The sequence below is a fragment of the Pezoporus occidentalis genome, unplaced genomic scaffold, assembly GCF_034315485.1.
Source record: "Pezoporus occidentalis ecotype Australia unplaced genomic scaffold, CSIRO_AGI_Poc_V1 ctg135, whole genome shotgun sequence".
NCBI classification, from domain to species: domain Eukaryota; kingdom Metazoa; phylum Chordata; class Aves; order Psittaciformes; family Psittacidae; genus Pezoporus; species Pezoporus occidentalis.
Window position 1 is genome coordinate 4,270,448 of NW_026913157.1, and position 24,362 is coordinate 4,294,809.

At 44.2% G+C, this 24,362-nt stretch overlaps 1 protein-coding gene across 1 annotated transcript in view; it reads left to right on the top strand.

Moving 5' to 3' along the window:
• The first annotated feature begins 2,149 nt into the window (after window positions 1-2,149).
• The window catches only part of GLG1 (golgi glycoprotein 1), a 93,348-nt gene continuing 71,135 nt past the window's right edge, over window positions 2,150-24,362 (top strand). Inside the window, exon 1 of the mRNA XM_062609252.1 lies at window positions 2,150-2,541. Within this exon, the coding sequence (XP_062465236.1) occupies window positions 2,185-2,541 (357 nt within the window). The 5' untranslated portion in view covers window positions 2,150-2,184. The remainder of the gene's footprint in view (window positions 2,542-24,362) is intronic.

The following is a 24,362-nucleotide window of genomic DNA, read 5'->3' on the forward strand; positions in this document are numbered from 1 at the left end:
TGATGAGGGAAAGGGGCAGCAGTTGCAATGAGCTGCAGCGGTTACTGCATGGGCAGAGATGTCGCTATATGCAAAGAAATACCTCTTCCTTTTTTGACTTGCTGTGTGGACATGGTGAGCATAGGGCCCTTTATGAAATGCTTATTTAATGGTGGATTACACAGGATGGTAAAATCCAAAGTTGAGAGGAAGTTTTTCAGCATAGGATGCTCTGCAGAAGGATGTAGGCTGCTCCACAAAACAAATTAGTCTCCAGAGAGCTCCCAAGGGTGTGGGAAGGAGAAGAGAGCTGCAACCCAGATCCACTGCTCCCCTCTGTCCCCGTCCTGCCATGGATGAAGGAGCAAAGCCAGCTCTTGTGCTGGGTTAGCTCCTTGAATAACTTCCACCGAGCCAAAGAGGCTGCAAAGCACAGGCTGGATTATGCTGGCTTTTGTTTTCAAGTGTTCCCAGCTGTGCAGCCCATGGGTGCCAGCACACAGCCACTTTCCTAAGGGCCGTGTCCCCGTGTGACACTCAAATGCAACACCCTGCTACCCTGCTGTGAATGAGGCAGCTAGTGGTTGGTTGGTGCCTGCAGTTGGCTCCAAATTGCTCATGGTGTTCTGGTAGCTCCTGGTGTATGTTAGTGGCTGGTGGCATCCCCAAAAGAAGGGCTTTGTACAGGCAGGATGAGGCAACCTGGGGCAGGAAGGGAGCAGCTCTACAGCTCTGCTTCACTGCACCTTACCCAGCCAGGGCAGACCCACAGAGTGCCCTGGCATCCAGGAAAAACTGCTCCTGGAGTTCACCAGGCAGAGGAATTGAGGTGGGATTATCCCTGCTCCCTATTGCTATCTGCCATTGGAAGCAGAGCTGAGATTCTGTGGCATGCCCATCCCAGGAGAGTGGTGGGAGATGGCCTGGTAAGATGCTGCTGCTGGGGGACTGGGAGGGCACCCCAAAAGCTGTGTTTGCTTAGCTGGTGGTGGACCTGTGTCCCACTGCTGCCACTGACCCAATACAGGTGTCTATTGTGAAATTCGGAGTTTCAGCTGCTGGGACAGAGGGAGCTGTGCCATTACCAAAACACTGCTCCAACAGAGGTTCCACGGTTGCAGACAGATCTTTTACATGATCCACCACCAAATTCAGTATCCAATTCCCTCTTATTGCCCTAGGAGAAACCTCTAGATCTCACCTACAATGGGATCAGTCATTGTAGAACCCACCTACAGGTGGGATCCGACATTGCAAAACCCATCTACAGCGGGATCAGCCATTGTAGATCCTGCTTCGAGGACAAGATTATGCTTTTTTTTTTTAATCTCTGAGCAGCTATTTAGTATTTTTAATTCATTGTTTCATAACTGCGGGAGCCAAGAGCTTCAGGCTTTTAACGACTTTGTGAGTAGGGACCATGTCCTGATTGTAACTCCCACACGTGGCTCTAGAGTCGTGTCACCTATCCCTGGCACAGGTTGCCCAGAGAAGCTGTGGCTGCCCTATCCCTGGCAGTGTTCAAGGCCAGGTTGGACGGGGCTTGGAGCAACCTGCTCTAGTGGAAGGTGTCCCTGCCCATGGCAGGGTAGGAACTGGAAGAGCTTTAAGATCCCTTCCAACCCAAAACACTTTGTGATTCTATACTTGACTGTCCACCCCTGAGGAGAACACCACTGCCAACTCCATTTCTTGGGCAGGAACGGAGAGATTTAGGGCAAAAACTGGCCAAAGGTTCTGGACGTGGCTGTGGGAGGCATAGGGCCGGGCTGCCCTCCCAGAGGTGTGAGCATTCCCCACAGCACGGCTCCTTGCGTCTTCTGACACCGGTGCGGGCTCAGCTGTTTGGCAAGCACTGTCCTGCGTGTGTGACGGGCTGTGCTGGGCCTGTGGTGGCAGGAGGGCTGTAATGCCGGCAGTGGGGGCTGCGGCGGCGGTGGGGTTATAATGGCGTCCGCGCTGCGGCGGCAGTGGGGCTACAATGGCGGGACACTGCGAGTGCGGTGGCGCGCCGCCCTCGCGAGGCAACGGCGGGAGGAGCCATGCGGGGACCGAGGCCGGAACGCAGGCGCGGGGAAGGGGGGAGCGCTCTGTGGGCGGGGCCAGACTAAGTCTCGTGACATCACCCGGAAGGGGGCGTGTCCCACGGTGGGCGGTGGAGTGATGTCATATGCGTGCTGATTTGCATACGGCGTGCGTGCCGCTATGTGGGCGGGCGGCCGTGCTGGAGGTGGCGGATTCAAGATGGCGTTGTGTGGACGTGTCCGGAGCCGCTGCCCGGGCCCTGTACTCCTTCTGCTCCTGGCTCTGGTGGCGCTGCCCGCGGCGGGCGGCCCTCCTTTTCCTCCCGCGGTCCCCGTCGGTGGTGGCGGTCCGGCCGCGGCGGGGCCGGCGGCGGGGCCGGGCGCGGCGGGCCCTCGAGGTCCCCGCGGCGGTAGCTCGGGCGGCGGGTGGAAGCTGTCGGAGGAGGCAGTGTGCCGGGAGGACGTGGTGCGGCTCTGCTCCAAGCACAGCTGGGCCAACAACCTCGCCGTCCTCGAGTGCCTACAGGATGTCCGTGAGGTGAGGGCCGGAGCCGCGCCGGGCCGGGCCTACCCGCGGCGACGAACAAAGAGCGGGGCTCTGCGTCCTCAGCGGAGCTACCGCGGCTCGGGCCGCCGCTCTCGTTTATTTCACGGTTTTGTCTCACGGAGCGGGCTTTGTATGCCGGACGGCGCTGGCCGCGCTTCCCGCCCTGTGGCCCCACCGCTGCGGAGCTTCGTGTGAGGCTGCCGGTTCGGCGGGAGGGCGGCGGCGCTGCGAACGGAGCCGCTCTCTGCCCGCGGCCGCTCCACGGGCACCTCTAGACTGCGCGGCCGCCTCCGTAGCGCCCCCCGCGGGGTAGGTCCGGGATGGCTTCGTTTGAGGGTTATTCCAGCCAAGGCCGGGCTGGATGGGGCTTTGAACAACCTGGTCTAGTGGAAGATGTCCCTGCCCATGGCAGGGGGCTGGAACTGGATGAGCTTTGAGGTCCTTTCCAATGCAAACCATGTTTGCTCTTGGAGGTCTGGGGAGGGCAGCTGTACACTGCTGAGGAAAGGTGCTTCCCTGGTGGCGGTGGTGACCCGAGAGGACTAGCTTCTTCAGGTTCAGATCTGCACCTCCACCCAGAGCTCAGCTGCAGAGGTGGTTGGTTCCCAGTGCTTGTGTGTACATTAAACTAGATATACAGGTATTAGACCTGGCTTAGTACATTTCGGGAGGTTATCTGGGCAGTTCGCATTGTTCCCAGGCATCTGCCCTGTGTGGTTTGAGTCTAACTCAGGTAGAAAAACGTGATGCCAGCTCAGAGTCTTTCTGTAGCCCCACGTTTCATTAATTCCCTAATGGTTCTTGCTGAATTTGAAGAAGCCTTTTGAGGGAAGTATCATTTGTGAGCTGTTTTAGTGTTGAGATCTGTTTAATTCTTGTCTTCTCTATTGTAAAGTCCAGGAATGTCAGGCTGGGTTAGTTCTCATGGTGTTTTCCCAAGTGGCATTGTGGTCAGGAAAAATCTGTACTCATTTCTCATCCGTTGTAGAGACGGCAGATGGCAGTGACTTAATGGTTGCTGTCATCAAGGGGAGTGTTGAACCAGTAAGTGTTAGTGGCTACATGGCTTAAAATCCACAAATAACTTAGTTTTTTATCTAACTTAATGTTTTAATTGAGGGCAAGCAGTTTAGTAAAACACTTAGATGTTATAAATGAGTACTGATGCATCATCTGTCAGGCTTATAAAATGCTCTAATATTTGCTCTAAGAATAACTTGTCCATTCCTGTTTTTTCCACCTCCTTGGGACCTTTGGGATTCCCTGCCAGGGAGGCACCTTCCAGTCCTGAGAGAGTCTTGGAAGCTGTGCCCAGAGGCGGTGGCTTGTGAGCCACCAGCCTGCCAAAAAGGCAAGCTCTTCTTATTTTATATTTCCAGTTGTGTGGGCCCTCCCTTCTCTTTTCACAGTTCAAGTGCTTATTGGGTTTTCTGCCATTTTTGTGAGGTGGACTTTTTTATTGTCTTGTGTCTCAGCTTTCTGCTGGAATAGTTATTTTAATGAGATAAACACAGAGTGGGGCATGGGTGTGCAGGGAGAAGATGAAGGGATGCTTTGCATCCCACTTTATTTTCAGCAAGTATAAGCCCTTATGTTGGTTCTGCATATCTCATGAGAGTTCCACTGTCTTTTGAATGCTGTGGCTGACTTGTGGTTTTCCTTTTACCCTTTCAAAGCCTGCCTTGATGTCTGGAGTTTGGTGGCTGTTGGTCTTGTCTAGCTTTAATGCTGTCTGATATCCAGTGCCAAAGGGGGATCTTTTTCCTGGGGTGAGGTCCCAGGCGTAAGTAGGTCATGTTGGGGTGGTTTCATATTGAGTTTTCTTTCCAAAAGTGCCTGTCTGCAGCCTTATTTGTTTGTCAGCCTGTAAAGAGCACTGTCACCTGGTCTTAGACTCAGCAAGTCACCTGCCATACCACAGATGTGATGGGTGCTTCCTGATGTAAAGATGACTTCTCAGAGTGCTGCTCTGTGCAGTTAATTATAATAATTGACTTTCGTGTATCCCTACTATTTAACTTGTGATATTTTAGGTAAAATGGTGTTTTAAACATTGGGTGGCACATTGGGTGATAGGGAAGAGGATCAGATGTTTCCTTTGCATTGGTGGTGACAGCAGAGGAAATGGGTGACATACAAACGATGGTAACAGATACTATCTTTTCATTTTGACCCTAGAGCATCTGCCAGCTTTTTTTGGACAATACCAAAAAAGTGACAATTGCATTTTAAAATGGGTGGGGAATAGCCAGGGGAAACAACTACTTGAAACCTTCCTTTTGGAGCCATAAAGTATGGAGAAAAGAGATGCTTATTTTGTTAGCCAGTGTGAATGTGATCACATTATTCAGTATCTGCTGATTTGTTAGTGTAGCAACTGCTGAACAAGTCTTCGCTTTTGCTTGGTAGTTCTAAATCTGAAGGAACAGGAGTATGGAGTTTGTGGTTGATGGGTACAGGAGCCTAGCTTGTAGGGTGAATGTTGAGAGAAGCTGTTTAACACAAATATTCAGTAAAGAAGAGTTGGAAACAAAAAATGTAAAAAAAAACAAAGCAAACACACATGCCCCAAACCAAAAAGAAACCCAAACCCAAAATAATTAAATGTCTGGTTTTAAGAGATTACTTGTAGACTGTCAATTTAAAGTACAACCACTCCAATATTTAAGCACTGCATGTTTTTAGAATTCTTAAAAAAAATATATCATCCCTTCCAACTGGTATCAAACACTGTCACTGATTTTGCATCAAGTCAGTGAATAGCTTGCTTGACCTAGCACAGCCTGCTCCTGTAGGTATGGCACTCTTCTGCATTTCAGGTTGTTCTACACGTTGGAAGGTAGAAGTCATGGGGCAGTTGTGCTTTTCTGCTTTCCCATTAGAAGGATACTCTGTAGTTCGTGGAGATAGTGGTCAGAGCTAGCCAGCTTAAATGATTCAGAGGAGGCCGCGGGGACAGTCAGGAGCTGGAGCACCTCCTGTATGAAGACAGGCTGAGAAAGTTGAGGCTGTTCAGCCTGGAGAAGAGAAGGCCGTGTGAAGACCTCATAGCAGCCTTCCAGTATCTGAAGCGGGCCTACAAGGATTCTGAAGAGGAACTCTTCATCAGGGACTGTAGTGGTAGGGCAAGGGGTGATGGCTTTAAACTTACACAGGGGAAGTCCAGGTTAGATTCAAGGAAGTTTTTACTATGTGAGTGGTGAGGCACTGGAACAGGTTGCCCAGAGAAGCGGTAATTGCTTTATCCCTGGCAACCATCAACCAGGGCCAAGTTGGATAGGGCTTGGAGCAACCTTGTCCAGTGGAAGATTGCACATGGCAGGGGGTGGGAAGCTATATGAACTTTAAGGTCATTTCCAATCCAAATAAGTCTGGGATTCTATGACTATAATCAGAAAATAGAATCAGTCATGTGTTTTGGTGCATTTTCCTGAGAAATTAATTTCCTTCTAGATAAAATTACTTGATATGTTGCTGTTTTGAGCCACTTAAATCTTGCCATCAACATTTTAATTGTTATCTAGATAACTCCATGCCAAGCTATAAAAAGAGTAGCACGGGGTGGTGTCTGCTCTGGTTTCCAAAAATGTGTTTTGAAGTGCTTTTTTCTGAAACGATGCTGGTTGCTAACCTGTTTCTAGAGAGACTTCAAAGCTTGCATTTCACTCAACATGAACTGCAGCCTTTAAGTACTTTTAATGGGCTGCCTATTAAGCTAGTTTTTGCGGGGGTTGTTGTATAAATAAACCCATGAAATATTAATATATTTGCTAGGTAAAAATGTTGCGTGCTGAATGATGATTTGTGTTGAAAGCGTGACTGAGTTGTTGAATTTGAGGTAGGAAACATGAGCCGATATGAAAATACCTTAACCATTGTAGCTTTGGCAAGCTCACCTGGCTTACTAGCAGAGTATAATTTTACTCTTAAAGCATACCTTGGGTTCGATTAATCAGTGAATTAACTTGATTTTGTAATTGCTGAGCTTCACTTGCATTGGACTTACAAAGAATAGGTAATACTTAAAGCATTATATCCATCCATACAGCGCTGAGGTATTGTAGGCTAAATGATTTTTCTAAGATCAAAACGGTCATGGTTAAGCTGGGATTTGAGATCAAAGTTTTGGCATCCTGCTGCTTTCTTCCTCAGTGGTTGCATTTCTTTGGTAGCACCTTTGTGGCAGGGATGGTATAATTCAGCCTGATTGCCCTGCTTTCTAGGCAAATTAAGGCTCTCTTCACGTTGAGCATTGGGTTAAGAACAAAACAAATTAACCTTGTATTTAAAGATGAGGTTTTTTCCTGTTATTTCAGACCCATACTCTGGCCCATAAAAGGCCAGAAAATTCATTTGAGGGGGATACATAGACTAGAAAGCATGTAACATTTGATGGGTTGGGAATTGGCATGTTTCTTCCACATAAATGTTTATTCCTCACTTTCTATGTACCTGAGCTCCTGATAAAATAGCGCCAGTGAAATTACTCCGTTTTTAAGATTATCGATGGAAAAGAGAAACTAGATGGTAACACATGCTTGGAGTCTTCATCTCTGAAAGGTCGTGTGTGTGCAGTCCCTGTGCTTTTTCAATAGCTTCTCTACTTTCTTGGAAAAGAAACTGGAAATGTTAAGGCTTCCATGAAGTTATTTGGTTGCACTAATTTGGGTAAGTGTGATCTGTCATGGTAGCTCAATTTGTTTTGTCTCCTCTTTTATATCTATAATTTATTGAGCTGAAGGGTGAAGGTTTTGCCTTGCTTGAGCAGGCAACATTATGTCATATTTGAGCATACATTCATGTTATTTCCATCACTCACAGCTTTCCCATGCCCAAGTGGAGGCGGGTACTTAAAGTACCATTTTTGAGCTGTCTGGGTTGTGGCAGCAAATGACTGTTTACCTGTTCAGAGCTGTAAGTAATTGAGGACTGTGGATTAAACATAGCAATGGGTAGTCTAGTTTTTAAGAAACGCAGATAGTGAAGACGACTGTTTACTGAGCTGGCCCATCTCCCTCAGTGCTTGTCACGGAATCACAGGCTGGTTTGGGTTGGAAGGAAAGCTAAAGGTCATCCAGTTCTAACCCCCTGTGATGGGCAGGGACACCTTCCACTAGATGAGGTTGCTCCAAGCCCTGCCCATGCTGGCCTTGAACACTGCCCGGGGATGAGGCAGCCACAGATTCTCTGGGCTACCTGTGCCAGGATGGCTTGGTTGTGTCCCACAAAAGCTCCAATTCTCCTTGGCTTTCAGGTGAGCCGGTTTGAATAGGAGCAGCCTGTTTCTCAGGGTAGTAAGTACATAGTTGTGGGACGGAGTCTGTTCTGGTTCTGTAACTACTATTGCAAAGGAGTAGGCAGTTGATATTCTAGTCATGCTCTTAGAGCATTATCATCTAGTTCAGATACCAACACAAAAAGGGATTTTTTTTTTTTTTAAGCATTGATCAGAAACCTGGAAAATGTACCTGTAAGCCTTGCCAAGGGCTTTGCTTACACTCTTTTTTTCCTAAGGGGTATTGACTTGGTGGGGATTCAAAGGCACCTTCCCAGGCATGGGAGGTCAAGGTCTCTGACATTCTGAAGGCTAATAAAAAGCAGAATTCTTACCTATAGTTGAAGTTGAGCTGACTTAAACTAAAAATTTGTTGCACTTTTGAGAGATTGAGTTAATTATTGGGCTGTAACTGGATGCTGGACTCTATATATACAAAGTTGAAGCCTATGCATCTGTATTAGAAATTTTGGGATACCATTCTATCACAAATGGAATTTAATTAAGAACTACATTTTTCTGTGGCAGAGGCACATTGACTTGAATGGTCAAGACTGCTCCTGCCTGCTTCAGAAATTAATAAAATGTAAGATGATTCTGTTAAAGTCAATGGAAGGGAATGGTTGGACCAAGGAGGAAGGGATTAAGATTATTAAAGTTTTGAAAAATATTTAAGCAATAACAAAAGAAAATGGTGGTGACAAGGCTGTAACACTTCCTGAAGCCTTTTCTCCTGAGGCTTGGCTTCTTAACTGAGATTAGCACATTTTTGTTCTAAAGTTCTTGTTTTTCCTTGTGTTGAGATAATGTAAGCCCAGTTTCCTCCTGGCTGTTGTAGTTAAGTCTTACTGTAAAATTGCAAATACACTTTAAAAGTCCATTTTCTGTTTGGCTTACTTCCTTTGGAATCAGCCTTTGGCTTCATCTCAGGATATAGCAGTATTTAAAAGTACCCTTTTAATCTTACTAACGTCACATGTGAGCTGATTAGAGGGTACAGTGGTGTCTCTCCTGCTAGATTTTGGATTTACTGTCTTGTGAACAGCATGTTAAGCACAGGTTCTTGGTTCTCCATATCCTTACTGATCTTAACAGTCTCTGTTTTTATCTGAAAGAGTTTCTTTTGTGTTTTTTTTTTCTCAGGGGTGGGTTTGGATTTTTGTGTTTTGTGCTGTTTTTGGCAGGCTGATGCTTGTGGTAGCTGGTTATGCATTGCCTTGGCTTGGGATGTTTGGCTTAATAAAAGGGATTATTTTACAAGCCTGCTTCCTCTGGTGAGTTGGCACTGGTGGCCTGCTGCAGCTCTGAATACTGAGGAGGAAAGGAATGGGAATACAAGTGGAAAAGTAGTTTAATGCAGGCTGCACAGTCTAGGGATGGCTTGGGATGAACTGAGAAAGCTGTGTTACATAGAGCTCTGTTTTTGGGAAGGTGGTTTACTGAGTGAGGTGGGTGAATGTATTTGGAAAGCAAGGACTCCGCGGGTTGTTACAGCAGAGACAGGTACAGGTAGGTTGTGTTTCCCCACTTCCATCCTCTCCTCCCTAGTTCTGGATGAAAGGAGACCTCTCTAGCCCTGGTATTGCTTCAGGTTGTCATGGTTGGAACTGGATGATTTGAAGAGAGAGAATTCTAGATAAATTATGTGCTGTCGTATTTCCCGGCATAGAGACAATGTCTTAATGTTCTTTACAGTGGAGCTTTGCTGGATGTGAGCACCTTTCGATGGACTCTGTTGGTTTTGGACTTGAAAATGTATGCTGACTTTTGAAAAAGCTTTGCAGTTTCTCTTCCTGATAATAAGCCCCAAAGAATTGGGTTAATAAAAGGTCATCATTTCACCCAAGGCAAAATAATTGTATTTTTATTTTAAATATTGCCTCAAAATGTTTTTTTTTGCTCTTCTGACTAATTTAGTTTTAAGATGTGTACAGTTGATTGCAGTGGCACTAAGTAATTTCAGTTCTGTCAGCTGATCATTTTTTTATCTCCATGGGGTACTCTTTATTTTCTGGATGTTCAGTTTATCAGTAATTGCGTGTTAGATGAGGAGCAGAGCTCCCGCCTTCTCTAGGTATCAGCTTGTAGCATGAATTGTGACCTCTCTTCATCAAGACAGTAGATGAAAACCTGTACTGTTCTACTCCTGAGCTGAGGTGGCATTCATAAACAGTGTCTTGGCATGTGGTGTCCAAATGTTGCAGCTTGAGCTGAGGAATTTCCTTCAGTAGTTAGAGAGGTGTCTGTTTTCAGGGGGGGTATAGTGCCTGGGTTTTATTTTTTTGCCTTTGAATAAGTGTATCTTGCAGCTCTTACAGCCTTCTGAGCTTAGATTTCACATGTTTGCGTTAGAGTGCATTACTTGGTTGTAATGGCTAAAATCTTGCCTTTGCTAAAAATGTGTGGTTTATGTCTGATTGTCAGTGCCATGGCTTAAAACTAATGGTCTTTCCAGGTAGCAAGGAGATTAGTATCTCTTGCCAGGTAACAACACCGGGACAAACAAACATTAATCTTGCTGGAGAGGAAATAGCATTTTTTATTTGCATCTTTGCCTGAAACAGTAAGAACTGCTGAGGTGACAAACAGGTAGTATTCAGTGTAACAAGTATTCATGGTTTCTCTACATGCCTGAAGTATTTTAATGTTTTGTGGTTAGTGGTAGAACTGTGCTGCTCTGTGGAAAGACTTCTAGTTTCCTTATTTGATTCTTGGGAGTTTTGATTCTCTTCTAGAGAACTCAGCTAGTTATGTTGCTATAATTAAGTACTTAGCCATAACAGGGGAGGTTAATATCAAATAGCTGTTCCAGCCCTGCTATGCAGAATTATTCAGGCGAATGTGCTGTCTTTTTGTTTAAAAAATAAAGCCCAGCTTAATCCAGTGTAAATTTGCTGTCCAGATCTCTTGAATCTTAATAGGAGGCTCACCAGCCTTCATCATGCTCACTGGTTTGCTAATTGAGACTTTCTTTTCTAGGCTGTCCTGTTAGCACAGGGAAAAATACTTTTCACCGAGTGAACTGCAAAACAAGCTCAGCAGAACGTACATTTTTCTAAGAGGTGAAGTAATTGCCCTACAGAAAGTTTTGATAGAATTAAAAAAACCCAGACCAACACCAAACCTGCTTGGCTTGTAGACTTTAACAGTCCAGGCTTGATTTGAGCTGAGTCAACTTTTGTTACACTGTTCTCAGCTGAGTTGAAATAAGATCCTGAAAAAACTTACAGTAAGGTCTTTCATTATCAAATTGTTTTTTCTGCTCATGTCAGCATCTCTGTGGCCTACCTACATATGTCATAAAATCAGAAAAACTAACTGCTTTCAAGTAACAGCACTGAACACCTCAGTTCTTGTAATTTACCACATAAATTGTTCCTTAGACTGCAGTTCTTTAGCTGTGTTCATGGTGGTTTAAACAAATCAATATTAATGGGATCCTCTTATTGTATAATTCACACTTCTAGTCAAAACCTGGCCTCCATTGATGTAGGATCAGAATATATATAGGATTAGATACAGGATATAGCATTGAATATTTAGAGTTATATCCCATTGATATATCCCATATATATATTGTTATGTCCCCGTAAGAGTCATGTCCCATTGATACAGAATTAGAATAGTTAGAGTTGGAAAGGATCTTAAGATTATCTAGTTCCAACCCCCCTGCCATGGGCAGGGACACCTTCCACTAAACCATGTCACCCAAGGCTCTGTCCAGTCTGGCCTGGAATACTGTCAGGGATGGAGCATTCACAGCTTCCGTGGTCATCCCATTGCAGTGCCTCACCACCCTCACAGTAAAGAATTTCTTCCTTATATCCAATCTAAACTTTCCCTGTTTAAGTTTTAACCCATTGCCCCTTGTCCTGTCACTACAGTCCCTAATGAAGAGTCCCTCCTCAGCATCCCTATAGGCCCCCTTCAGATACTGAAGGGCTGCTGTGAGGTCTCTACACAGCCTTCTCTTCTTCAGGCTGAACAGCCCCAGCTTTCTAAGCCTATCTTCATATGAAAGAAGTTCTTTACTGTGAGGGTGGTGAGGCCCTGGAACAGTTTGCCCAGAGAAATGGTAAATGCTCCATCCCTGGCAGTGTTCAAGGTCAGGTTGGACAGAGCCTTGGGTGGCACAGTCTAGTGTGAAGCGTCCCTGTCCATAGCAGGGGGCTGGCACTAAATGATCTTGAGGTCTTTTCCAGTGCAAACCATTCTATGATTATATGGGGAAAAAAACCAACAAACCCAACAACCCAGTGTGAATGACTTACAAATTCAAGGGTGTTCATGCAAAGGCTTGCTTTTTTTTTTTTTCCTTCCTGTAGAGGACAGTGTAAAGATCTTCCTAGAATGGTTTGGATTAGAAGGAGCCTTCAAAGCTCATCTAGTCCAGGCTTCCTGGAATGAGGAGGGACATCTTCAACTAGATCAGGTTGTCCAGGACCACATCCAGCCTGGCCTTGAGTACCTACAAGGATGGCACATCTACCACATCTCTGGGCAACCTGTGCTGGTACTTTAGCACCAACAAAATTATTTCTTAAAGCAAAAAAAAAAAGTATCTGAAAAAGCTGAAACATTCACTTATGGTCTAAGTCCTCCTTATGTTTTTATTAAACTGGGTACTGGAATGGGACTCCTGTGTTGAATGTGCATCCTGCCTCTGGGTATCCCAACGATAACAACACTGGGAAGGTGTGGTACTAGGGAACATGCTTTTCCCTCAACTGATTCACAGCTCTAAAGGTGTATGCTCATTCTAATGTTATTGTTAATAGCTTTACTGAGAAGTATATGCACGAAGTATAGTTGTAGTAGATACGTGATTCTACATTTCCCTCACAGAACACAATCAAAGCCTTGTTGTGTTTCATACTTTTGCTTCATGACCCCTTTACTTGTGCTTTGGCAGGCACTGAGCCCACAGTGAACCATCACTGTCGCCTCTGTGCAGAAATAGCAGCAACATACCGGGTAGACTTTACTGGAGTGATGCAGGTTTTTTTTTTGCTCAGGTACTGATGGGCAGTGTGGCTTGAGCTTGTCCACATCAAACCCCTTTTGCATGCTATGAGGCTCTGTTGGTTTCCTTTCTCTGAGCAGCTCACAGGGAAGGCCTACACAAAGGTAAAAAGCATGCCACAAACCACAGGGTTTTTTTTGTTTCTCTCCCCTCCTCCAGGCATTTGTGAACTCTTCCAGCATCCTGTTATATAAAAACGTGGCCTAAACTTGTTCTGCTGGGGAGAGGGCTGATGGAATTTAAATTCTTCTCTTTGTATGTCAGTTCTTCCCAGAGTAATTTCCCCAAATGCTTTTCTTCCCTTGATACCTTACAGTGAAATCCATCACTACTTTGTAATGTCCTCAAGGTTTATTTAATTTATGTTGTCTTCTGATGTCTTTTGCTCTCCAGGGTTCACTGTATTTTAAGATTAGAGCTGAGGTGGGCTGTGTGCTGTTGGCATGCAGCTGGAAGGAGTACTCAACTTGCGTTTCTCTGTTGTGTAATTAAAAGGTGAGAATCAGTGCTTCTGACACTTGACCTGCTGGTTATTGGCCAATCAGAGCTGTATTATCCCATGTGTTATCTGAAGTGGCTTGGAACAAATTGCAATAGCCAAAAAACCTTCCTATGGCTTAGAGTCGTGCGTCATGAATAACTTTAAATATCACACCAGCATATTGTTGCCATCTTAAAGTGTTCTTTTGTCTGTTGGGAGGTAGAGCTTGATTGGTCTCTGACTGTAATTGCTTCTGCATTACTTAGTGGGATCCCTAATTTGGAATTGGGATCCTGTTGCAGAGATCTGAGTTTGAATTAAAGAAAAAAAAACCAAAACCCTCTGGGAATCCAATATTGAGCCACTAAAGTTGTGATTCGGAGAAAACTCCAGGAACAAACTCGCCAACAGAGTTTCAAGTTCTTTATTGCTGCGCCGGGAGACACGGGGGATAGCTCCTCCTAACGTGTGTCCCCGAACTGCTATACAGGTCATCCTTATATGGCCACTGAGCATATTACATCATTTTCCAGAAAGTTTCTGGCATGCATACAAAAACGTGATGGTGGTCTTTCAGGGTCGTTTACTTTTCCCAACAAGCTTAATTAACATTACAGACATAGCAATCATCCTGGCCTTCTACTTACCAGTTAGTTTAACTGCTCTCATCCTGGACATCTGCTAGTCCAGGATACTCCCCAGTAGATGCTTACACCAGCTTAATGTGTTTATTAACACCTCAAGCATAGCAATCATCCTGTCCTTTTACTTACCAGTTAGTTTATCTTTGCCCACCCTGGACCATCTGCTAGTCCCAGATACTCCCCATCCCCAGGTCCTGTTTTTCTATTCTGCTTTTCTCACACCTTTTGTACTGAGGTCCTCAGGGCCTGAAACTATGTCAACTACCTTCAAGCACCGCAGTTATTTTCCATTACAAAGCCATCAAACGTAACCTTACTTAGAACTGATTACATTTTGTACTTTTGTGCCTCCTTGTTTCAAGTAGAATGGTAAAAAAGGAAGATGTTAAGAGCAAGTAGCAGAGAGCTTATAGCCTGTTGGGGATTGCAGTGTTGGAGAAACTCTGTGTATTTTTTAAACTTTGTCTCAAGTTTTAAGGAAGATTATTAATTAACATACCTTGATCTGATCTTAAATTGGGCCAGAAGAGTCCTTCCAGAGTGAACTTTTGTTCTCAGGAACCATTTAAAATACACTTCTGGAGACTGGCTGATATGATAGTTAGCTACCTTGGGAACTGTGTCTCCCAAAGTACTTCTGAACTGCCCTTTTGGAATTTGTCATGCATGGTTCTTTGTAGGTTGCATGCTTCTTCTAGTCATAAAAGCTGTAAAATGAGTCAAGAGGTTATCTTTGAAAGATACCTAAAATAATGCCTCACTCAGAACTGCTGAAACATTGCATGTGAGTAAAATTTGGGCAGTGTGAATACACGGCTATATTTGTTCCCATATTTACAGAGCTCCTTGTTTTGTTTTGCCTTCTCTAATAAGTTTATACTTTGGGTACTGTCCCTTGGTCGCACTGTTTTGTTTTTATACTGTTTAACTACATGTTCAGACTTGAATCCAGGACTTCAGCAGGCAGCTTCCCTTCCTTCTGTGTTCACTGGTGAATCTGAAACCTTCTGGACAGGTGACCACATGGGTTGTCGGCTGATGAGTATCTTTATTGGAAGAGACTGGGGAAGGTGGAGAACTGAAGAGCACAGCCACTTTCGCAGTCATGAAACCACTGGGAAATGTCAGGGTTATTCGCTTCTAGAACCTGATGTGCAGAAGCTGAGAGTCTCCAGTCATAGGCAGGCAATGCTCTTTGCCATTGTTTTCTAGCTGAGGCTCTTCTCATGGAATATTAGAGCAGTAAGATTGTGTTGAGCCTCTGGGCATGAAGCCATCATTAATAGTCAAGGTGGACACTCCTGCTTGTTGGGTTTTTATAACATGAAATTTTTCATATCCCTTGTTCAAATGTCAAACCAAATCTATGCTAGCCAAATCACCTTAATTAAGTCTTTTCAGGGCAAGGTACAGGAGCTGTTATTCTAGCTTGCTCCTGTGTAGAAGATACTTGTTTTCCTAGAAACAGACTGTAATATTCAGTGATACTGATAAAATCACAGAATTGGCCTGATGACAGTGAATACAGTATCTGGAAAGACTGATTTCGCAGAGAAGCAAATAAGAGGTTTTGATTAAGATCTCCTCTTGGATTACGTGCTATATGGCTGGGACTTTGACCATGGAAATGTTTATCTTGAAGTTCTGAATTTTTTTTGGTTGGATGCGGTAACAGTTGAAAGATGCTGCCATTTGTTGGTAAAGAGGTACATGACCAGGTGAATCTTCCAGAATAACAGGGACTTGGAAGGGGTAGAATTCCTTTCTATCCTGGTGTTCCAGGAAGTGGCAGTTTTGCTTTTACTGAGGCAGCCACTAATATCTCCCATCTTGTTCTGAGGACTGCTACAGCCCTGGGGCAAGTGAAAGAACAACTTCTTCCACATGAGTTGCCATTCCTGAAGAGTTACCCCCATGGGTATGCTCTTAATTTTCAGCCTTGCCTGTTTTTTTTCTTGCTGGGTTGCTCACACTTTTTCTTTTCTGGGTCTGGCTGTCCAAGCTGAAAAACCTTCTGTAAATCAGACAGGTATCCTGTAGTACAGATCTGTCAGGTACAGGAGGTTGCAGACATCCTGGACTGGACCTGGATGTGAACCTGTGTTATGATCCTGCATCACTTTGGGAGCTGCTGGTTAAAATAACTCTGCTTTGGTTTCCTCTGCTACAGTACTTGGCAACAGTAGATTAGTACACAGGCTGAAAGAATGGGCAAGGCAGTGCGTCTATCTCAGTGCAGTAAACAGAGGTGAGGTTTCTTTTTTTTTTTACTTGTTTTTTAATATTGTGTTCCATAATCCTTACACACTTTGCCTGTATAATTTTGGGAATGACAAGCATCTCTTAATGCAGTAAATGGCATATTTTTTAAAAAAGCAGTCTCTCACTTGAATGAGATGTAGCTGTGTTTGTCCTTTACCAAAACAGAAGCAGCAATGAAGCTGGTGAAGGGCCTTGAGCACAAGTCTTACCAGGAGCAGTTGAGGGAACTGGGGTTGTTTAGTCTGGAGAAAAGGAGGCTCAGGGGAGACCTTATCATTGCCTGCAACTCCCTGAAAGGAGGTTGTAATGAGGTAGGTATTGTTCTCTTTGCCTGGGTAACAAGCAATAGGATAAGAGGAAAGGGCCTCAGATTGCATCGAGGAAGGTTTAGATTGGATATTAGGAAAGACTTCTTTACCTAAAGGGTTGTCAAGTCTTGGAACAGGCTGCCCAGGGAAGTGGTTGAGTCACCATACTTGGGGGGATTTGTGTAGGTGTGGCACTTCAGGACATGGTTTAGTGGTGGACTTTGCAGTGCAACTGTAACAGTTGGACACGATTATTTTAAAGGTCTTTTTCCAACCTAAATGATTCTATGATTCTGTTTACCATTTCCTAGCAAGATTTGTCCTATCAGAAAATAACAGTACATTGGGTGGAGAGCCAAGTTACTCAGTTTCACATCTGTCCTTGCTGTCTACTGCTAGTTCTAATCCATGGAAAGTGCTTTGTGAAAAACATGGAAGAGTTTCTTTTGCCTGCAGCGTCTCAGTACCTAAAACACTGTGTGGGATTGAAATGTTCCTTCATCCGTCTTCGGGAGCAAATCTGCAACTTGTAGTCCAAAAGGAGTTCTAAGACTACAAGAACAGAAAGTGCTATTTCTGTACCAGAATGCCTGGGACTCATTGAAGTGAAGTGTGATCTGGAGCAGAATACAACTGCCCTGAAGAGCTTTCTGTTCTCAGATTTGATATTCATGTGCCTGGTAAATATTCATGATTTTATTGCCCTACACACTGATCTTCCAGGAGAACTGGATCTCCTCCTTTAATGCAACAGAGACTCTGGGAGCAGCTGTGGAAGAGGGAATTGCACATGCAGCTTGTTCTCGAATTCTCTAGACAGTGTGTCTTGCTGAGTGTGTCTCACATGTTTGTGTACTCACATGTAATCTGCAACAATCTGGGAGTGTAATAGGCTGAGGTATGTGTGATGAATACTGCTGGTGACTTTGGGAACACTTCGGTGCTCCATCTTGCCCTCAGCTGTAAGACTGTCAATGCAGTTGGGAGGTTTTATCAGTGAAGCTTTCTGTTGAGAAGAAAGCGCTCATAGAGAAAAGCAGCAGATAAAAGTTATCAAAATACCTCTTGCTCTGTGGACAGGAAGGCCTGTCGGTTCCACTTGCATTTGAATGACATTCTATAACACAATATGAAACAGTTTAGGGTGAAGAGAGCGGCTTGCTTTGTGTTCAGAGCGTTGTTACCTGGGTAAGATGTGTGGGATTTAAATATAAAATTAAGCTTAATAGCTTTAAATCCTAGCATGTGTCAGGCTTGTTCAAAATTAAATAAACTGAGTGCAGAACAAAAGTGATGCACATCTCTTATGTGGATGAGCCATGATTGAGTACTTGTTACCCATGTGATCAGGGCCTTATTCTCTATAAGGTGTTTGAGTGTCTACAAAATATCCTAGTGAACCTAAGATGAGATTTTTTTTTTTTCCTCTGAGCTGTTTAACAAATTGCAAGTAAGCTATTTGTTCTTTTCTTTTTTTTTCTCTTAGTCTTTTGTAAGTTTAAAAAAAAGACTCCCTGGTTGACATCATTTTGACTGTTCAACCATTTACATGGTGTTGAGGTATCCATGTCCTGAATGGTGATTTTGGTGGGTGTTTCAAATAGTTCATGCTGTAAATTTGCGGCAGCACCCATAGGAGGGGCATTGAAGTTGTGTGAAGGGCATGGTGACCCATCAACTGAGTGGTGAGGTCTGTGGCATGTGAGGAATATATGCCAGAGATGTGTCAACAGCGAGATTCCTGCATGAGGATTCAGGTTTTTCCCCTTCCCAAAAGGGGAAACAGCTTTAGCTTGGATTTCATTATTAACTGTTCCCCTTTCTTCTGTTTAAGGAGTAAGCTGGCCTGGCTGGTCACTCATTCAGAAATGTTCTGATAGTCTAATAGTTTCAGGATGAGGTAGTCGGCTCTTCTCCCGGGAGTGATTTCTCTGGGTAACACAGTGCATGTTAGGTATAACTTTCAAGTACTATAGATGCAGCTCTTGCACCCTGAGATCATTGCTGCAGTTAATATGCCTCATTTATTTCCAGGCTGTTTGATTACAAAGCTTTTCTCCATTTTAATGCTCTTTTTTGAAGAAGGGCTTGTCTCAGGGATGTGTTTGAGGGATTTGGGGGAGGAGTGGACAGTATGTGTTTCAACTGATAAAATGTTTAGTTTGTCCTCTTCAACACTGCACACCATGGGATAATTGCAGGTATATTAGTCTTTTCTGAGCTGAGCATTTTGTTTATTGAGTGTCAGGGGAAGATGGTTAAAAGGTTCTAATGAACTTTTCCTGGCATTTTTTGGTGCGTTTACAAATGCCTTGTCTGTAAGATTTGCATGCCTCAGCCAGCCCTTGATGTCTAGGTCTTACCCTGCTTTTTATGCTGTCTTTGCATTAAAACCTCTGCAGAGTAAGAGAGAGCATCTCTGAAAAGCAATGTCTTGGTTTATTGCCACGCTTTGTGTGTGACAAAAGGGAGTGTCTTCAGGAGGAGCTGAAGCCTGAATGGCTTGCTGGCTAACAAAGTCTGCTCCAGTGCTTTAGTTAAGAGTCTTGGAGCTGTTGGGATAGAGAAATATGCTCTGAAAGAGGGCGTTAACATGAGCATCCCTATGCAGGGAGGTATGACTGAGGCATGGTCTTACAATTATGCACTGCATGTTATTAACAGAAATCACTGTGGATGGGTGGTAGTTGGAGGTCCAGGCAACTGATGAAGTGAGCGCTGATTTGACTCACAGAATTAAATCTGTGAGTAATAACTTCCAAACAGTTGTCTGCTTCACTGTTAAAGGTTGCTGCTCGTGTGGCCAGGGTGCCTGAAGAAGACGCGCAGCACTACTTGTGCAGGGAAAACAGGAACTGGTTTCAGCGTGTTGGCTGCTGAGTAGAGACTTCATGTGTTATGTAGTCCCTAAACCAGATACACTCATCGTCTGTGGAGAGACTTGGACACTGTCAGCTCATGCAGGTAAATAGCTTGCTGGCTGAAGTCATAAGACCCTATGGAGGAGCTTGTACTGAAGTGAAAAGACTATTTCAGTTCCATGTAATAGAAATAGAGCAAAGACTTGGTGAGAAGAAAGATTTCTGTATTATGCAAAACAGGGCTTAAGGGGGTTAAAATTTTGCACTTGTGGCACATGGCTGTGTAAATGAATTCAGATTATGTATCTGGGGAGGCTAACAGAAACATGTGTTAATGAACCCTGGCTAATTACTCTTCACTTCTTGATCAATACCCAGGAGACCTCAAACTGCTCATATTTAAAAACCCTTATATGTGTATATATATGTATATATAAAAATCCTCTCATTTAATCAAAACAACTGGAGGCACTTGGTTTGTAATGTTCTGGTTCACAAGGGCTTTATGTATTTGGAGGCTGTCCTGTAAAGTTGAAGACTTTCAAAAAGTGTTGTGTATTTTTGATGTGAAGTGCAGATGAACACATGGGCTTCAGAAAGCATGAGTTTTTTGAATCATCTTTGCTGTAAGTATATGGAAATATGTGGGATGATGAGTTTGGTTGCTTTAATATGATGTGGTTTTTGCTGTAGGGTTGGAACCTGTTTCACATGCTGGTGTAGACCAGGCAAGGCAGATGTATGTGGTTTTCAACAAGAGGAAAGAGTTCCTGTAAATACTTGCTGGCATATGTATGTTCCTGAAGTGACCTGTATATGGACCACCTCTTGTGTTGTCTCAGAAACTTGGTTTTCACTAGAATATTGTGTATGAATTTCAGTGTACTTAACATTAATACAAAATAAAAATGTTAGAACATAAAGGACTGTCTTAAAATTTTTTCCTGTTAAAGAATTTGGAATATTCTGTCTTTTCCGATTGAGCTAATTAACAAAACCACTGCATGTTCATAGTTAATGCATCACTCTGTATGTGCCCATGGGTAATGAATTCATGACAGAGGTGAGGAAAGGTAATCCTTCAGCAAACAGTCTGCAGCACCATCTCCTCAAGTTATGTTTCATGAATTCTTCGCAGTATTCAGTGAGAAATGCCAAGTCTGTCAGGCAGATGGCTTTTATTCTAGTGTATATTCAACTGATCGAAGCTTCTGGTTTCTGTTCATAGCAGCGCTGATTTTATCAGTGGAATACATACCTGTGCAGCCTGCTTTGACTTGCCCAGTGAGGGAATGGCTATGCACGGGAAAGCTTTAGGCAGCCTCTCAGACCTATTAATGCTGCACCATCACTTGAAGGCTTGCCTTGGGTGGTAAAGGGGTTTGAGAAGCAGCATGTGCCTTGGAAAAAGCAAGTGAGGAGCCTAGCGGTCTCATTAAGGGAATCCCAAGTAGAGGGTTCCCTGTATAAATGAACATCAGGTAGTGCTGACTTAAACACACAAACCCCAAGTAGTAGGTCTTGAAGATTATAAGCCCTCACTGACTTCCAGTGAAATGATAGAGTGGTTAATGGGCTGGATGGAAAGATCCTTTGCCTGGGAGCTTTCTGAATTGAAACTGGCAGGCAGTTTGAGGAGCTGGTTCCTGAGGTCTGAGCAGTCTGCTCCAAAGCTTGTTTTATTACACCCCACTAATTTGTTGACTTGGTAGAAGCCTTGAGAGGGATGTGGTCACAGCTGGAGAGACCAGAGCCCAGCTGTGTCTTGAACTTTGTAAGAGAGAGGTCCCTGGAGCAGGTATTCGTCAATCATGGGACCTTCTGAAGCACAATCCAGCTCTTCCCTCTCTTAGAGAAAACCCAGCACACCCTTTTCATCAGAGTGCTGGAGGGAGGATCCCAGGCTGAAAGCTGCAATTGTCTTATGTTGTGTTAGCATACTCTTTCCCTGAAGTTTTCAGAAAGATAACAGGATTGAAGAACTTTGTCTGTATTCCTTCAGAAAAAAGTGGGAAAGTTGGAACTTTATGCTTTAGTGTAATTGCAAACTTTGCTTTTGTGTTCTCTTATTTTTATTTAATGTTTCTTTTGTGCCTAACTCTTGTCTACTTTGTTTCAGTGCTGGTACAGTTCTTTTTTAAAAAAAGAAAAAAATCCCTGTTATGTTATCAAAGAGATTGTTCAAGCATGACTAGAGATAAAATTAACTAGCAAGTCAGTGCTTTGTGCTCTGAGGAGTGGCTTCCGATGATGGCTCACATTCTCATAGTAAAAATGACCTTAGGCAGTGATATAAAAAGATGGGGGTGGGCAAGGGATATCAACTGGAGTGAAGCTTTTTATCCAGTGGTGGATGTAAAAGGACAAGATCTGACCTTGGCAGCGGGTCAGTGGTAGATGGTTTGATTTTTTTTTTTTTTTTTCTTTATATATAGAGGTCTAACAAGTAATTACTTGACAGTTACCTCTTTCCAGTGCCTTCCATGCTTGTACTAGGGATAGCTAATTGGCTTGTGGCCTTTTTACAGAGCCTTTACTGAGCAGCTTCAGTAAATGATTGTTATCACAGTGATTCTTCCCTGCAATCTTGTCCTTAGTCTCTGGTGAGAAGGTGGCACAGGTTTCTAACCGCTGGGCTTACTGATTTGGTTCTCCTGGCTGTGCTAAAGGAAAAGGAACTGCTGTACAGCTCCAGATTGTATAAAAACCTTCAAACATACCAGCTACTTCTTTGAGAATAGACAAACAGACTCTGTAGTTTTACTGCAGTGAATTCCTACTGCAGATCTGATGCGCTGGCTGCAGGGTTTTTTTTTACTGTGTGATTTGGTATCTGCTTGGATTTCCAGCAGCATAGCTGTGCTGGTGAAAAATCGTGTCTGGTTGATGTCATCCTAAGAAACACGTAGAAAAGGCCATAGCCATTGAGCAAAAGTGGTAAATTAGCACAGTAATAGTACCAGGTTTTCATTTCTTACTGCTTAATTCTCTGTAGTTCCATGGCTGATTACATAATCGAATATTCAGTTTTCCTCAACCTCTTAGGTACTTGAAACAAATGCAGTATTTTAGTGCTACTGGCAGTCGTATTCATTGGCAATTGTAAATGTTACTAAAGAGGCAACACAGCTGGTGGTCTACAGCTTGGTATATTGATGGCTGTGTTCAGAAATCCGCTTAATTTGTGTTCAGATCTCATGTCTGGATATGTTGCTGTACGCAGATTCCTTTGCGGGTTGTCTACAAGTAGCTCAAAATCCGATACTTAAAAATCTTGAAGAACCTTGTAGCCAGCTGAGCTGATATAAAATCCTTTTCTTGATCTCACGGCAGTTTTACATTGCCCTGCAAGGATATCATGCACCACATCTCTGGAGCTTTAATGCATTCAGCTAGAATGCGTTCACATGAAGTGCTTGCTTTGCTGGTGCTGGTGTGTGAGGAGCTTCCTGTGCCATGGCTTGTTGCTATGTGCTTAGTTACGCCAGTTGAGTTGCTTACAGGACCAAGCTGTGAACTGAATTACTGACAGAGCCAGAGGTTGTGGGATAGACCCAAACCTTTGATCAACCAGAGAATGGATGGGGGGCAGCCCTGAGGAGAAGGAATTGGGGGTGCTGATTGATGGGATGGTTAACAGGAGTCAGCAATGTGTACTTGCAGCCCAGAACCCGCTGTGTGCTGGGGTGCATCCCCAGAGCATGAGCAGGAGGTCGAGGGAGGGGATTCTTCCCTTCTGCTTCTCCCTGGGGAGACCCTCCCCTGCAGTCCTGGGTCCAGCTCTGGGACAACACCACAAGAGGGACATGGAGCTGTTGGAGCGAATCCAGAGGAGGCCATGAAGATGCTGAGAGGGCTGTAGCAGCTCTGCTCTGGAGCCAGTCTTGAGAACAGTATTCTCTGGGGAGACCCTAGAGCATCTCCAGTGCTTAAAGGGTCTACAAGAAACCTGGAGAGGGGCTTTTGACAAAAGCCTGTAGGGACAGGACAAGGGAGAGTGGCATTAAACTGGCAGGGGGAAGACTGAGATGAGATCTTAGGAGGAAGTTCTTCCCTGTGAGTGTGTTGAGGTCCTGGCACAGGTTGCCCAGAGAAGCTGTGGCTGCCCCATCCCTGGCAGTTTTCAAGGCCAGGTTGGATGGGGCTTGAAGCAACCTGGTCTAGTGGAAGGCGTCCCTGCCTGTGACAGGGGGTTGGAACTGGATGAGCTTTGAGGTCCCTTCTATCTTAAGCCATTCTGTGATTCTGATTACCTTGAACAGTATAGCTCCTCAAATGTTTGCATTTGCAGTGGCATTTAGGGTGCCAGTGTGGATGGAGAGCTGGAGATTGATAGGGGATGTGGAAAGAGTGGTACAGGGTAGATCCTTAAGCCTAGGTTGAACTGCCATGTGTCATTCTGTTTGGTCTCCAGTGTAGCTGGCAAGATCTAGCAAGTCCCACAAGCAAGTATTCAAAGAGCTTGGTAAGAATTCTTAAGTCTCTTTTTAAGAAGTACCTCTTAAAAGTATGACAGATGTACATAGAGCTCAACATCTGGAAGTCTTAAATCAGCTCCATTGACAGTGACTTTGCAACTACTCAGAATTGTATTGCTCTCTGTTTTGAAACCATGTGGTTATTGTCCAGTGATCAATCTTGGAGGTTCTGAAGAAGGTGAAATGGATTTTCAGAAGTTGGGATGCCTGTGAGTTTCATGTATGAGAAATGGCAGTAGTAATTCAGTTTTATTAGACTTGGCAACACAAGACCCGTAGAACAAAGCTGAAAGGGCCTTTGATTTAAGCATAATACTGTAGGTATTAGTGTATAAAGGAAAGGTCAAGGTGAAAGGATGCTGCTGAGTGCATTTCCAGGTAGTTAAATGTTAAAATGTCTGTAATACCTTCTTTCCTTGCTGCCTCCTGTCTTGTTAATCCTGCCGTTGCCAGTGAACATGACAGTGGAGCAGAACTGGG